This window comes from Glossina fuscipes, unplaced genomic scaffold, assembly GCF_014805625.2.
Source record: "Glossina fuscipes isolate IAEA_lab_2018 unplaced genomic scaffold, Yale_Gfus_2 0, whole genome shotgun sequence".
Classification (NCBI taxonomy): Eukaryota; Metazoa; Arthropoda; class Insecta; order Diptera; family Glossinidae; genus Glossina; species Glossina fuscipes.
Window position 1 is genome coordinate 38,233,755 of NW_023998414.1, and position 19,303 is coordinate 38,253,057.

Sequence of the window (19,303 nt, forward strand, 5' to 3'; positions counted from 1 at the left end):
TTTTAATTAAGATAAAAAAAAAAAATAAAAAAAAATTAATAAATAAATAAAATAAACAAAATAATAATGAATAAATAAATTTAAAGACTTTCAATGTTTTTTGTCGTAAATCTTTTGCAATTTATTTATTAATTAATTAAACAATAAAATTTGATTCTTTATTTATTTGCTTGCTTTCATTTTGTTTTTGTTTTTGTACTAAAACCATACACAGCTAATGAAATACTGCCAGTTAATTATTTATTTCATTTTAATTTCATTGTATTTCTTCCATTATCAATTTTCTTAAAGTACAGTCACCCGCTCCCAATTTCTTCAATATCTCTAAAATTTCTACGCGATAACGATCGCGATGTTGTTTTTGCTCTTCGGTATATTCATCTTTATTGAAACGTGACATACGCCAGATAACATTCAATTTCGCCTCAACCAAAACGTAATTGGATGGTGGACAAAATTTCGGGCACATTTCATTAATAAATGTAATCATATCACTGACACTGCTTGTATTGATCCGATTATTAATTGTATTTAAGGCAAAATCCTGATAGCGAGCCATTTTAGCATGAGGAAATATCGTATTGCAAGTTAGACAATGCCAATCTGGTTGCAGAGTCTTCGTTTGAATGGGCAACACCAGTCCCTTACATTTCGGTTCTCGGCAAAGTAAAGCCGCCAAATAAGTGCCATTTTCCTAAAAGTACAACAAATTGAAAAGGATAAAATGAAATGTTAGCAATAGTCCTGCATAAGTACTGAACCGTAACGAATTGTCGTCGATATGTCATCGACAAATATCATAGATATATTGATACTTGTTAAGCTTAACAAAAAAAACATAACGAATCGTTATTTGATTTCAAATATGTATATACATATATATATATATATATATATATATATATATATATGTATACATAGGTATATATATATATATATATATGTATACATAGGTACACAATATATTGAAATGAATATATAAACACTATCAAGATAAATAAGAGGACAATAATTAATGAAAGAGATCGAAAGATACCATTAATTTGATTTCATGCAATATCCGAGGCAACTTGAAACGAGGCACCTTGGCAGCACCCCTGTACGTGCTTACGTGCAAACTATTGGAAATGCGTATAAGTTTTCTCTCTTTATACACCACACCACTTGTGATGCAGGATATATTACATATGTGTGAATGAATATAATACCTCGAAGTATGTCTCTTTAGCAATCTATCTGTTCACTTATGTATTTTTGTTTTCAATACGATATTTGGTATACTGACGCTATTGATAGTGAATAGGATCGCATCACTTTTGCGTCTACTACTCAAGCAATGAGCTATTTTGAAACAAATGAAAACGCTTTAGTGGACCAGGGCCCATCATAAAATAACCTACACTACTTTATGTAATACCCTTCGGCTTTTGCAAGTAAAGTGCTGTATGACGAGTGCTCGAAGAAATGATCTGACACGAACTATTTTCAGTAGTGTCCGTTCTTGGGCGAAAATATGTCCGTCTACCATTCATTAAAATACCTCAAAAGTCCAAGCCGGCATAAGAAAGTGATTCTGATTCGATCGGTATAGAAAATGGTACCTCTGTCTCAAGTGTTTTGTAAGTGTTGCCAACTCAATGTATCCTTGCACGGCAAGTGGTGCAACGTTGTATGAAAGATATTCGAATTTTTAAAATCTTGCGACAAACCTCACTGGGTATGAATGCTTTGACGAGTGAATCAGATAATTTAATTTTTTGAATTATTGTGAAATTTTTGAAAAAATTAATTTAAAAATAACTGATGTCATTGCTCTTTTTTTTTAGCAGAAATACCTCGACTAGGGAAAGTTATTTTGGAAATGTAATTATTGCAAGGAAAAGAACTGGAACGTGATTGCGAGGAAAACATGTTGCAATTTACAAAATACAATTTTGAAGAGAGATTTTTGCTTTATCTGTAACCGGCTTGGCGGAAGACTTTTAATTAATTGCATGGCTTTGAACAAAATTGTGCTTAAAATCAAATTGCTCCCTGCACTTCTTCACGGGAAATCGCTTTTTATGAACTCTCTACCGTTTTTCTTTTTCATTCATTCATTGCTTAAAAAAACATAGTCGGGTAGGGACGACCATTACTTACTCTACACCAAATAGTGTAACAAATTCCTTCATTTATTTTCGTGATAAAATATCAAATTGTTCCCCCTACAGAGCGAAAAGTTCAAAGCCTGAACTCACTTCGTCCAACCATAGCAAAATTAATCCTCTTCTCGAAGATTTATCATATTTTCTGCAAAAGTCACTAAACATCACCCTTTGTTGCCACATAAAGGCTTATTTCTCATAAGAACACTTATGTGGTCCGGTTCGGGGTGGATTAAATAGTCTTACCTAGGTTCAAGTTTTGTGTACTTAATTTTCATGTCAGATTGCTATTGTAAATCGGTTTTGATCAAATAATAAAAATTGGGCTTTTTCTTATCAAAACCTTCCTATTCTCCGCATATTTCCGCCATAAATTATAAAATATTACTCTTTGTTACCATATAAAGGCTTACTTTCGCTGAGAACTCTTATATGAAATAAAAGAAAAAAAGATGGACGTTATCCATAATTGATATTTCATGTTATATATATATATATATATATATATATAAGGAGGATATATAAAGAGTTACTTTTCGTAGAGCCAGTTATATGGACTTTCGAAAATTGACTCATTCAACTCAAAGTTTCGATAATAAGATAATGCCATCATCTAGCAACTTTGATCGACAAACTTTGAGAATTTTTTTCATAAAACGGCTTCTTACAAAATAAAGAAGAAGACAGCGAGAGATCGTAAAAATCGGACTCAATTCATTTTTAATAGGATTCGTTCTTGGGGTAAAATACGTCAGTGTAATAGTAACTTTTTTTTAACATATCTCAAAGCTTGTGTTCTATTGATTAAACATAAAAGTACATGGGCAGCGATCTTAGAAGAACAAGTGGACAGACCGACCGACATAGGTAAATCGGTATAGAAGATGATTCTAAGTCAATGATGAGTTTATTTTAAAGTTTTTTTTGTGTTTTACATACGCGCACACAAGCTTAATATATTGCCCTTAATATAAGCGATACGATGCATATAAATAATCAATCATAAACAAAAGATAGATAGGCCATCAGCCATTTTTAACATAAATCCGTGCAACACTGCCGTTTCTTTAAATAGGCAAGCTTAGGTGTGTGCACATATCAATCCGCAGAGCATTTGCAATAGCTAATGGATAGCCTTCAGTCGTTGTCAAAAACATATGTAATCAAGAGAATATGGGTTAAGTGAGACTAGGAAAGCTTTAGGGCAATTTCTTTTTTCTTTCTTTTTTTTTTTTTTTTTTTTTTTCTTTTGGTATTAACAGTTAAATAAAAAGTATTGATAGACCACATAGTCTAGACTATTCCCTAATAGGTATTATCCACACAATATCTTAAATAGATGATAATTTTCATTACAAAATGAGTCAAAAAAAAAATGGTCAAAAATTATTTACATTTAAGGATAAGAATCCCTATATAACGTTAATTATTATTCCACACTATGCCAAAGATAACGCTGTTTGATTTCTAACATTCAGTCCCTTTGTATTGTGTTGTACTGAACTTGGTATACTCTGTCTAGTTATTAACTTTTTTCATTCGCATTAAAATTCAAAAAAAAAAAAATTTAACTAAACCACTATATTTACAATATTTATTGTGTCACGAATATCATTGATATCTATTATTAACTTAGTGGTAAAAAATGATAGAATATATACTCATGATAATAATACAAAAAAAAAAGGTATATATATATATATGTATGAGAAACCTTATAATCAATATTTAGGCAATATCGTGTAAACTCATATTTTTCTTATGGTTTTGTGTTTTCATTTTCTAATTAAATTAACGATTGAACCTTAATTTTGTTACCCTCAAAAAGAAAAAAAAAAAAAAAAAAAAACCAAACAAAAAGAATAAGAAAAACAATAACTCACTGTATTATCATTACAACGACTACAATCACATATAAATCCTTTTGTCATTTTCAAAAATATGCATCGTGTAACATTACTCCATAAGATTTTTGTATATGTAGTTGTTATTTCGGCACCTTTAGGAATGAAACGTGCAGCCCGTACTACGGCCATAGTTCCATTATCAAAATAATGACTAGCGTTCGGTGTGCACTCGTGATTCATTATGGCCGTCAATGGAAATAAGCCGCGAACCAAGGTGTCATGATCACCTTTACGGCAGGGAGCCTCAAATGCATTTGTATTGAGAACACCGACAACGCGAAATAAATTATCCATAAAGGTTTTATCAGTGGTTGGAAATTTGCGAAAACATTGCGCAGCTTTAATAATTTCCTGACGATAGCCGCGGTCAGCGTTCGCTTGCATCGCATTGACTAAAGCACGCTGATTAGTGTTTAATAGAAAAACTCGTATAGCGGTGAGTATGCGCAATGACATAGGATTAACAGTCATGGAGCTATCATCCTTTATTAAATCCATAGGCTGCCAACGTATAAACCAATCGCATTCGCCGCGATGTATTTGGGAATCGGAACATACATCACATACAGGCAACGTGCAATTACGTTTGCAAAGGAAATCCTTGACCGGTAGCAATTTATGACAACACACGCACGTATTCAATATTGAGCCTTTGCGTGCTGTCGGTCCGACAACTAAAGCACGTTCACGGAATAATATTTCCCCTTCTGGTATGTCTGCGGTAGCGAAAACACCACGACCGGCCACTTCGGAATGACCTACACACCATTTGGGTTCCGTGTCACGTAAATCATCTAAATGCAGGTCAATAAGGCGAGCAAGCTCAGCTGGTGTAGCCATTGCCTTTTAACCTCACTTTACAAAAATCAAACACGCGCACACACACTCGCTCCGTTTTATTTAATTTCGTTTGAAAAACAACAAAAAAAAAAAAGGCAAAAAAATAGTAATAATAATAAAAAGTGCTCTATTGCTTTTATGTTTTTTCCACGTCAACCAAATGTAAAGTAATGTTCCGCACTAAACAACTTGCAACAGATAACTAAGCGGCATGTAGAACATCTAATGGCTCAACTGTGGGATTCTCTCTAGGTTTCTAGTTGTGCTTCTGTTTCTGTTTTTATTTCTGCGGCTGCTTCTGCTTTTGCTTCTTCTTTTTAGACATATATGCATGTTTGCTTAAATTTATGACCGCGTATATGTGCTCTTAAGTCGCATAAAAGTGTGAGCAGCAAAATATGCGTGAATAACTAATGAAAAACGTGAGACAACATGCAAAAAAAGAAACAACACGAAGAAAATGTTAAATAACATTTTTAAAAATATGACTTTTGGATATCTGATATGCAATGTGTGCCTGTCTGTATGTGTGTGTGTGTGTGTGTGTGTGTGTGTGTATGTGTTTGTGTATTTGTGCATGTCACTTTTCTTAAAACTTTCTTTGAAAAACTACATTTCTTACTACATCCGGATGATCAAACTGCTGCGTTTCGCTTCGCACGCCCGCAAATTGCTGCATTGTGGCATTGTGGGTTCTTGTCTCGGCTGCCTTCTTGGTATCAAAATGAAAAGTCTTAAACGTTGCAGAGAATATTTCGCATACACTTATTCACACACGTAAACATTTATCACTAAAATGTACTACGTATGGGAAATTCCATAGCAAATGCAATTAAAAAAATAACTCAATCCATGATAATATTAGGTGTACAAATAAATTTTGTAAATTAAAATTGATTGCTTCATAAAACAAATATGCCATTTTTTTTTTTTTGTTTTTTTATTATTTTTTTTTTTTGAAAAACGTTAGGATATACATAGACTAGACATTGACGTTTCTACGGTAGAGGTTTCAATTATTTACTAGCTGTCGTTCAGTCCACAACTGTGTATGGATAAAATAAGATCATTTACGCGCACTGTATTTTATTCGCTCGGAGTGAAAAAAAACAAAAAAATTTCAAAAAAAAATTAAGAAAGCGGTTCGTGAGATTTCGCACAAGAAGTTTCAATCTTGAAGACGATCACTGCCCTAGAGCTTTGCATGGCGGAGATTGAAAAGGAAAGCAAGCATCTACCACGAACTTCTAAAACTTTTGGACTGGTGAAACGGTATTACAACTGAACGAACCGAACAAGTCGAACTAAGTAATCATTTGCGAACAAAGGAACATAAACAGTGATTTCGCTTCATGAAAACGTCCGTCCGTCTACAGCAAAGGCAACTTGGACGAAGACCTGCCTTCGTCTGATAGCCAATTCTTCAGATTTCTGTAGGCACAATTAACAATCCAGCGTTTCTTCGCAAATAAACATGTACGAAAATGAGTCGGCTCGAAACTACGAAACTTCTGTAGCGAGATCTTCCGTATGCTACCCGAATAAGAGGCAAAAGACCATAGATGACGGTGGAGAATATTTCAATTATCAAGCTTTGTGACAAGTATTTTTTTCATTAAATTTGAATTTTAGCGAAAATTGATTTTACTTCACGACAACGTCCGACTGTTTACAGCAAAGACAACCTATTAAATATTCTTTAATTTGGATTAAAAACTTCTTTAAATTCTGGCTTAGTCTTCAAACCTGACGTCTTCCGATAACTGCTTGTTCAGAACGACGTAGTCGTACTTAATAGACCGGCAGTTCCACAAAGTTGAAAATAGGCGAAAATGGGTTAATAAACAACTCGCCTCGAAACTTCTACAAAGTTTTTATCGCCAGAGCATCGGTAAGGTAACTGTTAATAAAGGTGGAGAATATTTACCACACCTATGACACAGTTTGGCAAATGGACAATTGAACGGACGGACATGCTTAGGTGCATTGAGTAGGCGTGGACGATCCTTTCTATGTTTGTACATCTACTACAGCATCGCCCACAGAATATACGTCCAAATTTTCATAGATTTATTTGCTGTAGTTTATGAATAAAGAGAAAGAAGCCAATTTTTTATTCATTTGAAAAGTACAAAAGTCTTCACTTTACGTAGCACTGTAGGCGTGCCTATTTTCAATTTTCAATATCAACCTATGTGCAAGACCATGCAATGTTTCTGCTAAATTTGAAGACGATGCTTCATGTTTGTGGCCAGAAGAATGTTCTCCATAGACATTACATAGACGGACAGACGGACATGCTTAAATCGATTTAGTATTCGATGCTTATCATGAATATATATATATATATATATAAATATACATTTGTAGGTTCTCTAAAGCTTTCTTCTGGACGTTGCAAACGTTTTGACAAAATGACTATACCTTCGGTCCTTCGGTGATGGGTATAAAAATTCAAAGGGATGCCTTTAGCTTAAAACTCTTACCATATCTCTTAATAGTTTATTTACTGCAATCAACTACGTTCTTACCCAGGAAACAGATCAGCATTCGAAATTCTAAGCCCGTATCTGCAATATATATCTATCTAAGCTATTTATAAAAGAACAAGAAAAAAATCAGCTTTAAATGGAAACCGCCATACGTATGCAATTCTCACGTTTCGTTTTAATGTAAATATAAAACTATACACAAACAACATGTCATACAATAGACATATATAACACATTCATTGAGAAAACATATTTCTCACGTAAACAATATATGTGAATGAAAAAATTTATATACATACGTACGTAATGAATCATAAGCATTTCTCGTGCTATGTCTGTCTATGCGCCAACTTACAAATTTCTAACGTATAAACATATATATATATATATATATATATAATCATACTATATATCTGCACAAAGAAAACGAGATGAAAAAAAGTTTATTAATTAGTTGATCGATCTAAAACTATAACATAACATAACAAGTGACACAAATGATAATATTCACGCTAGAGGAAATTTTAATTAAATGCGAATAAGGAATCTTTGCTTTGCGAATTGCTTGACGATTGAAATAAGATCTATGAAGATGAATCGAAGACGTATGCATCAAGTATATTGTTTCTGTTCCCGATGCGATTCCATCACGACACGATAAACGAAACGATAAGTAAACAAATGATATCGATTCTGTAAAACATCCAAAAAAAATATATAGGAAATAATCTATGATGCCTGCGATGCCTCTAACGCATGTTAGTGCATCTAGCAGACGAAATAATGAATTTTGCATATTTCCTTCTTGATGTAGTGAATATAAAAACTAACCAACATATATATATATATATATATATATTAATTAATTATCAAAATTAATTACGACTCTTTAAAATGTCTTGTTAATAATTTTAATGAATTAATTTATGTTATACATGAAATATATATGTATATATATATATATATATATATATATATATGTATTTCACTTCAGATATCGCATATATCTAATAATTAAAGTTTTTCGATGAAATTCTTTTATTGCTTGCACAAACAATTTTATCAATGGTAAGAGCGCTATTTACATATTACAAAATTTTGGCTGTTAAGCCCGTCGGATCGTTATTGTGAGAATGACGAGATTCGATTCTACGATCGTATGATTCGAATGGCTTCACTTTAAAAGAAAATATTTGCAACAAAGAGCCAGCTAATACTGACAGGCAAATTTGAGCAATCTATTCCTTTGTTGTCTTTATCTTCAAGAACAAGCCAGTAGTCCGCATCTCTAAATAGCAAATCGTGGACAATACGGTATCTTGAAGCAGGCAAACGAAACTCATTATAATAATTGCATCTAAGTATGTGAGCCATTGTACAGAGAAAGTATATATAATTTTACTGTTATGAGCTTTGCGTTCATAATTTCGTCTTTCCGTCTGTCTATTATCAAACAATCGGTTCTCATAATGCTCATAATAAAAATAATCGAGAAACATATCTGCAGTTTCATCATCGAATTTGAAAGTTAAGCAAATGCACTATGGAGAACAATGGTCCACCATTAAATACCCTACATCGTTTCGCTTAATACAATTGTTCGTATAATGCTTATCAAAATACTACAAGACATACGTTCGTTAGATCAGTGTAGATCATAGCCCAAAGCTAATCTGTACAAATATCATAATCACTGATGTAAGGCTTTACCGCTCAATTTACTGCTTCGATCGCTATGCTTCGTCTACTTCTTTCTTCTTTTTTAATTTATCGTAGTGTATCCAGTTTTCATCATGGTTCCGAATTAAACTCGATTCATTATTCATCGTGTTCATATAACCAATCACAACACTTCAAGCGATATAAATTGTATGCTATCATGAAGAGGAGTTTTCAAAGGAAGAAGGTATAGTATCATCTAAGATGGCATATTGCTACTTATGACATATCGTCTTAAAAATCGAAACAAAACGTTTTCATAATTGAGAGCGTGTAACCTATCTAAAAATACAACTCTGCCTACTACAAAACACAATGCACATCTACGGATATACTTTACCATCAAATATTAATGCATACGCCACGTAACTGTTTCTATTAACCACATAGGAGGTTTTTTTTAAAAAGTTTCCTACATAAGTAAAAAACAAGAAAAATTCGATTTATCTATCAACTTCTTCAAGAGTCATACAATAAGTCGAACGGTAGCCTAACATTTAGGTAATTTTTTAGAGATTTCGCGCGACTCTTCAAATACACTTCAGTTTCCCTAATGATTCTTTAACGATGTTTCAACAGATAATAGTCGTTGCAGATTACGATCTGAAGAATATGGGAAAGGCAACAACAAATCGATCTTTCGTTCTTGCAATTTTGCCTTTGCTCGGTCCACCGCGGCGTAAAGCCGCTATACACGACGTCCATAATTTAAAACTACATAGTGACTTGTACTTAGCGACAGCCTGATACTCACTTTTTGCTCTTTTCACATTAAAATTTGTGTCACGCAAACCATTGTCATACAACAACCACACGCACATGAACGATTATAATGACTACTTATCAACGCATGTACACACGTATCTCTCAACTTTTGTGGTTAAGTGTTGCCGGCTGTATGTTCGAGTCTAAAACTTTTCAAACAACCTGCATATCGTTTAGAATAGACTGACAATATCGCTGGGTGAACATATTTTGTTACCGATCGTTAAAATTGAGATCATCGTTGATATCGTCAGTTCTTGGGTTGAGATTACTTGATGTCACCAGTTTTTAAATGGTGACTGAATTATGATATGACAAAAATGCCTTTATGCTGCCGAAAGTGCAACAAGTCTAAATAAACTCCAGCACAACTCATTTACGGACGTAAGGCAACTATAAGCATAGATGGCATAACTTTTTCTCTACATTAGTCTTAATCTGCTATAAGAATGATCAAAACACTAACATTACTATTAATTGAGTTTGTAAAAATAAAGTTAACAACATTCTCTCATCAACTACGGCCCTCACTAAAATTATTAAGCGACATTATGCCATAGGTTATAGGCTGTCACTTTTGTTTGCATAATGACAATATTTTAACACATTGACAGATTTGCTTTAATAAGCAACTTCAATGTACACATCCTATCGCTGTCATCTAGCGTATTATTCATTTCATAAGTCTTTTGTTCCCTTTATTACTCCTTACAGTACTGCACGCATAAATGCCATTTGGTATGCAACAACATATGCAATTATTTGCTGCAAAAATTACTTTTACCATATATTAGGATTTGAAATATATTTTTAATCATCTCTCGCTTATGATAGCCTGAGAACAGTAATATTAATAGTTGCAGTTAAGCGACGCAGCACCAACGAGATGATCAACAATTATCCAAATCTGACTAAAGACTGTTTATCTATTGGATTTGGCTATCGATTTGGCTATCGATTTGGCAAACGATCGAAAATTAAATCTTACTTCTATATGCTTTTGCATCACTGTTAAGGTAAGCGAATTTTTTCCTTTTTTAAAACTTGAAGCGCTTACTTTGATGCTCTGTATTCCGTTCATGCGAATGAAAGATGACGAGTAATAAATGACTAGAATGTAAAGGAGAAACATAAGAAATGATGATAGCAAAGAAAGACATTCCGATGTTCATCTGGCCAGAACTTATGACCAAAAGAAAAAAGTATACATACATATATATATATATATAATATGGTGATCTTCTAATGATCACAATAATTATCTCTCCTTGAAGATTTAAATATTGCATCCAAAATAAAGAAGAAGGCTATCTAAAAGGCAACTGCTGTACGCGTCTAGAAATGAGAGAACTGATGTTCGTTTAACGCGCTTTGGCCTTAATGAGAGAAAGCTTTATTATTTATACGTAAATACGCATAATAAACTCTCTTTTTACGCGCTTTTTTCTATTTTCACGGCTTATCAGACATCCTCTACTGAAAATTTTATTTGCCATGACATGATTTGAAAGCCATTGTCCTATTAGTTATTCAAGTAACCGCCTACTTTGTGCCGAGTTTAGTCCAAACTGCATTCTTTATTACGAACATATAAAAAAAATTCACATCACTGTTCTAGAGAATGAAATGTTAAATAAAATTACATATATACCATAAGGACTCATATTAAAAAAACTTTTGCATATTCAATATTTATACCCTACGGCACATGTGGTATAGTGTGAGTGTATTATACAGAAGGACTCGATTGAGACTCATCGCTTCAGAACCATTTTCTGAATCAATCTAAACTTGTCTGTCCGTCCGTCTGTCTCTCTTGTTTTCCTGCGCCCCTTGTTGTGCAGTGTATGTGTGTGTATAATACACAGAAGTACTCAATGTAGCACCATCCTTCATTGCACCCAATCATTTTTTTAATTCAGTCTAAACTTGTCTGTTCGTCTGTCCGTCTGTCTCTCTTGTTTCCTCCGTTCAATCTATAGATCTTGCGATATGTTAATGACATTTGATATCCAAACAGACTTTGGCGCAAAGACGTGTTTGAATACGCTATTGAAAATGGATCAAAATGGGCCACTTTTTCAACCAATCTGCTTATAAAGCCTATTGTAATGTCATTATGAGAATATATATTGTAATTTTTAAGAATTCGCGACAAAAATCGCTTAACAACAATATTTCGCGATTCTAAATTGGTATGAAAACTTTGGATACAATCGGGAAATTTTTTGAACCTCTTGCTCTATAACCGTTTCTATAGAAACTGAATACTTATAAGGTAAGTATTCTTAATTTTTAATACTTCTTGATGAAAACTCGTTCATAATAATAATTTGACATAAATATTAATCTTAGCGAATGTAGACCACGTTGAAAATGCCAAACCATCTAAAGGTTCCAATGAAAAATAGGGTTTTATATGCCAAAAAAAATGTAATTTTTTTTAAATTTTATTATGAGCAGTACATGAATCATAAAGAATTTGGTTCATATAGTACTATTGTTTAGAGCGCACCAGAGATAGAAGCTCGCATGACGTCAAAGTCTCACAGATAGATTATTACAACGGGATCATGTAGAAAATAATGAAATATATAAAAAGTAAATTATGTTTGATATACGTGCTCCAAACATTAGTTGATGTTTTGAGTATCCTTCTGTATGAGAACTTTCATGAAAACTATGCATTTACATCAAAATAATGAAAAATTTTTGATGCATTATTGAAAAAATGAATGATGAGCATAGGATATGTTATGGTCGTTCTTGCCCGACTATAACATTTTTGTTTATTTTTTACATATTTTCCCAGCTATATACATTCATTATATATTATCTTGCACGGTTATCGAACAAGATGAAAGCTATTATCAATTTTATAGTAGAAAATGTACTCTTTCTACACGTTTTCATTTCGAGTAATTTGGCCAACGTGTAAAAAGAGAATTCTGTAGTATACATAGGTAATTATATCGTCATTCAATGCAAAATTTCTTGCATAAATTATTCCTCTATTGAACGATTCTGTTACTCTTTAGAGCTTTATCATTATGAAAAAAGCTTTGAATAGAAAAAAAAGCAAAAAAAAAAGAAAAAAAAAGAAAATTAAAAAACATTTATGTTTATAATTAATCATGAATGCACGTGCAGAACAATAGGCCTGCTCTACATCTGTACTTCTGTAAACTTGAATATCTTAGACACACTTTGCAATGAATATTTTTGCAAAGACCATCAGAATATTTATAATTACTACAGGAATGCAAATACAAATAAATAATGCTTTGTACACTAGAAGAGCGAAAAAAAAATGGGTTTACTGAATTTGTTATTGTATTTGTAACGCTCACAACCGCTACAACATAAAAACCCATATACTTTCGATTGACATAAGATTCTGGCTTAAATTAGTCGTGAACGTCCGCTCGTTCCTTCCTCTTTCCAATTGGTGTTTTGAAACTAAAGCAGGCCGCGAGAAATTTAAAATTTAGTTTAATAATCAATGCTTGGCGAACAAACGACTAATCGATAAAACTATAGTAGATAAGGACATGACATACCTTAATGAAAATGGCTCTATACGTCCATTCATCATGCAGCATGCAAAGTAAGAACGCTTTACGATTATTAAAATGATGCTTATTTGAAATTCTCACAAATATTTGCGAGTAATGTAAAGTGAATACCAGAAAAAAGATGACATCTAGACAAGCGAGTCTTGCCCACTTTGCCTAATGCAATTCTTTAGATGTTTTCGTGACTCAACATCAAAAACTATAATACTTTCTTATCATATAAGAGCATACTTTCCATACGCGTCCACATATGAGAGGGGTCCAAATGGGGTTATGGTCTAAATTTAACAAATTAATTTTTTTTTTTTTTTCTTAAAGATTTTTCATTTTTTATGTCATATAACAGCTCGCTTTACTCTTTATATAAAGGATGATTGACTTCGAATTACATGAAAAAAAAAAAAAAAAAATTCATTCAGAAAATACACTTGTTTTCCCCATTTTCTAGAAGGCTTTAAACATCAATTTGAAGCAATTTGCAGACAACTATCTCCCTCCCTCTCCACTCTTATGGACATAACATCGAGTACACTTACAAGTTTAAAGCAAATTTTCCGCAATTTTAAGGCGCGTCATTTTTTTAACAAGAACTACAAAAATTATCTATCAATTACGTCATTATTGAAATGGGCCCATAGAGCCTATGCAGCAATTTTCTGGTCTTCAAAGTTAACCTGATGATAATGATAAGAAAAAATTAATATCCAAAGTTTTTTTTTTTTAAACAAAGCCGAAAAATAGTAATCATGCGAAACGAAAAAGTTTTATCTAATAGGTTGCTTGCATCTATTTTGATCAGTGACGTTTCGACATTCATTAGCTTTACTGTTTGATTCGAAAAAAAATCTTCTGAATAAAAATAGAAGAGAGAGTGATTGTAGTACTGCACTACTGCACTACTGTAGGGTGCTCAGTATCAATGTGATTTGTTCATTTGAACGATGCGTCTGTTTTGATTTTCAAAAAATTCTACTTTTTACATGGCTATGTTACACCCATCGCATATACACCAAAGCAAACACAACTATATGCCATTAAGTTTTTTAAAAATATTTTTTATGCCGCTTGTATGGCAACCCTTTAGTTAGAACATTTTAGAATTTCTGCCGCCACCTAAGATTCGACGAGAAGAGAAGGCGCTCAATCCATCGAGAACATGATAAGCTCATGAAACATCAAGATTTTTGACAAATAGTAAACAAAAATTTATTGACCCACTAAACCGATGGACTAATTTTGGCGATTGTTGAACAGTTGAATAGTTGGTTATAGCATTAAAAGTGAACAAGTATTAAGATTTAAAATTTTTCGCATATACGACAGCAGTAACCGCAATTCAACCGCAAAGTAACGACACATCTCGGCCAGAAAGGACACAATCGAGGGAAAAATTTGGCCTAGAAACGCGTTGAGGTACTGTGCATCCTTTTTCTATAAGACGCAAAACCAATAGATGACCAAATTACCGAATTTTACAATTTAATAATTTAATTAACATCAGCAAAAGCTGGGTTCAGAGTTAAGCAATGTCATATATGTATATATATATATACAGAGGCGCAGCAATAGTTATTTGAATAAGTCTGCTGTTGCAGGCATAGATGAAATACTTTATCACGCATCCACCAATGAGGTGCTTGAACCCCAGCCCCACGATACACCAACTAAAAGCGGTATTCGGTATCGTTCTCTCTCTATATCCGCTCAACAAAAATAACAATGTAAGCGCCGAACAGTTGACAAAAGTTGTCGTACGCACAACTTGCAACAACAATGAATTTTTTTCTTCACCGAACGATGAGAGATTTAATAATTTGGTCGAAACGTTTGCATCGCCCAGAAGGAAGCGTCCTAGATCCCACAAAGTATATATATTCTTGATCAGCGCCAAATTCTGAATCGATAAAAACATGTCCGTTTGTCCGTCTGTGTAATGTGTGTTGTAAACATTCTTCTGGCCGGATAAAGTAAGCTATCGACTTCAAATTTCGCAAAAGCATTGATCGTTCTTGCGCGCAGCTTGGTACCGCAACTGAGCTTAATCGGTCGAAGGGCGTGCCCATCGTACTACGTAAACTGAGAAAGGAATGAAAAATTCGTATTTTACTCATTTCTCATAAACTATAGCAAATAAATGTACAAAATTTTGAACGCGTATTCTATCGGGCACAAAAATGAAAAAAATTGACCCCGCCTTGCCCATGTTAAAAGTGTATCAAAATTTAATTTTCCTTTCAATATCTTTATATCGCGCAAAAAGAAGCTTCAAAAGCCCCATAAAGTATGCAAATTCCTGGCCAGTCCCAACTCTTGAATGCACCTAAACCTATCCGCCTCTTCGTCTGTCCATCTATCTGTTTGCGTAATTATGTAGTATGTGTGGTAAGCACATGAAGGTTTCGCCTACAAACTTGCAAAAGAATTTGGAATTGACCTAAACTTTTCAAAGGACACGCCTATAACGCCCAGTGTCTATATGACAAAAGCTTTAATTTCGAATATAGAAGAAATCAACTGCGCCCAATCCATATTATAGAGCATGAAAATTTTATTCTTTTACTTCTTTTGTCTTTTTTTGGGGTTAACGGTGATGGATATAAAAGATTCGGTACCAACCGAGCTTAACTGTCTTGTTTATTTCGTTTGGTTTATTTGGACAAATAAATTAATTATTCCCGTGGTTCTGATAAAAGACAGCCAGACTCATCGTGGTAGGATTGGTTATAAAAACACCGTAGCTCGGATTACGATTGAGCTAAGCACAAGTCCAAAAATTATCTCACTAAAGCGTACACAACATCCATTATGTACTGTGTGCTGCTATCAGAAGACATTGCTCTTTCCGTTTAACATGAATTTCAGCAGATGATTTGACACTTGCTCGAAAGGTGCTTCGATTTTTTAAAACGATGCCCAAATTTGGATTCTTTAGCCTTAAAAGATCTTAGGATAGACTTAAAAGACCAATTTTTCCTTACGGAATTCGTATTATTTTCAAAATATGTTAGAAGTAGTGGCGACTGGGCAATATTTTGAATAGTAAATGTATAACGAATGTTTTGCAATAAAACCAAGATTGTCGAAAAAAAAAAAATGGTGAAAGCAAAGTTATACATCTATGTGCATATATATATATATATATGTATTTATCAATGAAAAAGTTGAAACTATATCTGAAGGGCTATGAGTTATATAATTTCATTTATATAAAAACAACAATAATAATTGGTGGATTAGGACCACTTTTAAGGTGAAGGTTCAATATTTTTAGCAGAATCAAAATTACTACTTGCTATATAGATAATAACCGAAAATTGTCCAGTTATTACTTGTGATACAAGAATATATAAAGTTTCTGCAGATGTATGCAACATTCAGACGAATTTAGACAGACGTAGCTTTTATTATACCGATCAATTCATAATCACTTTCTAGATCAATTTAAGCTTGTGTGTTCGTCTTCCCGTCTGTCCGTCTTGTTTTCTTATATTCAACTTATAAGCCGCAATTTTCCAAATGTTTCAATAAAATTCGAATCGCTGACCTGTTTTGGCCGAAGGACGCATGATATTGAAAATGATTGGGGATCGGACCATTTTTTCGATCACTTCCCATATAAACACATATTTTGAAAAATTATCATATGATTAAGTGTAGGTTGATGTGAGTAATTAATGGGGGACCGTATCCGACTGTAGTGTTTTTATTGGTTTTAGTTTTTGACCGACGCCCATAATCATTTTAATGACGGTAGTAACAGATAAACATAGTCATAACTGTCTACATACATTTATTGAAAGACTACAAACGCTTTGTCAACATTAGCATAGGCCTTGAACAGCAGAGAGTATATCAGGTATTTCTATATCAGTAACCAGCGATTGACGACAGTATTCAACAGTGGATGAATAAATTACGACAAAATTATTTATAATATACGTTCGCATTTATGTTCGGCATCGCCTTCACATAATCTATGCATACATACCTAGGATTCAATGTTAAAGATCTACGATCCTAAGCGAAAAATCCATCTTCATATATATATATATATATATATATATATATATATATATATATATATAAAAGAGATTTGTTAAAACATTTTTAAAATGTTTTTTTATATTAATCGATAATATTTACTCAAAATATTTAATTTTATTATACTTACTGTAGGATCTAGGCAACGTTGACATTGGCACATGAAATGCTTTGTCAAGCCCAAAAATATTTTACGCGCCAAATTACTCCACAGAATGTGCGCGTACGTTGTTACAATTTCTTCGCCTCTCGCAATGGCTCGTGCCGCGCGCACAATTATAGTTTCACCATTTTCAAACGAGTGAGTGGCGTTCGGTACGCATCGATGATTCATAAGACCGGCCAATGGAAACAGTGCTCGTACAAATACCTCATGGTTGCCCACATTGCTGCGGCCCTCAAATGCATTTGTATTTAAGACGCAAATTGTGCGATAAAACCATTCAAGCATCTCAGGTTGTTTAGGAAAACATTGAAAACAGTCCGCTGCTCTCTGAACTTCGACTCTATAATATTTATCACTGTTCGCCTGTAGTGATATCAACAGTTTTCTTTCCTCTTCGTTAAGAAAAATGCAACGCATCACTGTAACAATACGCAAAGAATGAGGATTTACTTTACTCAAATCTTTCGGTTTCCAGCGACGAAATGTTTCGCATTCTCTGCTATGACGCTCTGAAATTGAGCAATTCTCGCATACAGGCATAGAGCAGCCCAATTTACATAATATATCCGTATCATTTCCAGTTAATTGACAATAGCAGACGCAGCATGTATTAAGCTTCGAATTTTTATGGGCAGTTGGTCCTGCTAACAGCGCACGCTCTCGAAATATTATTTCGCTTTCTTTTATATCCCTAACGGCAAATATACCACGACCAGATATAGATGAATCCAATACCCTCCATGATGGATTTTTAATATCCGTATCACTGTCACTCAAATGCAAATCAATAAGTTCGGCTAATTCCGGGATGGTGACAGTTTTAGACAGTCGTGTTGACATATTTTCTTATTTATTTTCTTGTTTATGTAATACGTGATGCGTGAGCTATTAGTAAAGCAAGGCCATAAAATAAGAAAGAAACTTTATTATCTAACACAAGAAAAAAGAAAACACACAAAAAATGTTCTTTTCATTTTCCGACAACATTTATTGTTTTAAATTCTAACAGCAACTGTGCCAAATTATCAGTATGTTTTCGGGTTACCTACCTACCTATCAATTACTAGAGAACATTTACAATTTTTTTCTCTAAATATTTTACAAATTTCAGTTCAGCACTCTCTTGAGCGTAGCACAAAAATAACACAATTTCATACATATGAACGAAAGTGAATATCATGTTTGCATATATATCGCGAATTATTATGATCGGTTGTGGAAATTTCATAAAAATAAAACCTAATTAATTTTAGTTAGCATTAACCTAAATACGGGATAACGTTCATCGATACAATTGGTTTTCCTATTTGATTTTATAGAAAAGTTGCCCTACTTCGCTTATAAAAAAAACATTGGATATCTAAAAATCCATGTATGTGGGTGTGTAAAGAATTTTCTATTTTAATATTTTTCTTTTAGTTTTTTAGTAATTATACTCGCCAATGAAGTATATTAGATATGTTATATGATTGCAACACATAGAGACAATGCTTATCAAACATATGTATATTTTGGAGAGGAATGCTCTACAATTCATCTCAAAAAATTCGAATACATAGCATAAGCATAAAGTTCAGAGTTGAAATCGACACATCGGTTAGCCTGTTTGTCGATCGACTTGCCGATCAAATGGGGCATTACAACTTCATCT

At 33.2% G+C, this 19,303-nt stretch overlaps 1 protein-coding gene across 2 annotated transcripts; it reads right to left on the reverse strand.

Moving 5' to 3' along the window:
• Nucleotides 1-142: 142 nt before the first annotated feature.
• On the reverse strand, nt 143-18,632 carry LOC119643313 (SET domain-containing protein SmydA-8). 2 transcript variants are annotated; one of them, XM_038042665.1, is made up of 2 exons: nt 4,031-5,132; nt 143-694 (listed from the first exon to the last, which is right to left on the reverse strand). In XM_038042665.1, the coding sequence occupies exons 1-2, from the start codon at nt 4,892-4,894 to the stop codon at nt 257-259; spliced, it is 1,302 nt and encodes a 433-aa protein (XP_037898593.1). In that variant the 5' UTR covers nt 4,895-5,132; the 3' UTR covers nt 143-256. The 2 variants fall into 2 exon arrangements, with proteins under 2 accessions (XP_037898593.1, XP_037898585.1); XM_038042657.1 differs by lacking the exon at nt 4,031-5,132 and adding an exon at nt 17,617-18,632 and having other exon boundaries at nt 147-694.
• Between the last annotated feature and the right edge of the window lie 671 nt (nt 18,633-19,303).

Coding starts and splice junctions, on each gene's coding strand:
- LOC119643313 (XM_038042657.1), bottom strand. CDS start 18,492: ATGTCAACACGACTGTCTAAAACTGTCACCATCCCGGAATTAGCCGAA. Junction 695..17,616: donor AACGTTGCCTAGATCCTACA/GTAAGTATAATA, acceptor TTGTACTTTTAG/GAAAATGGCACTTATTTGGC.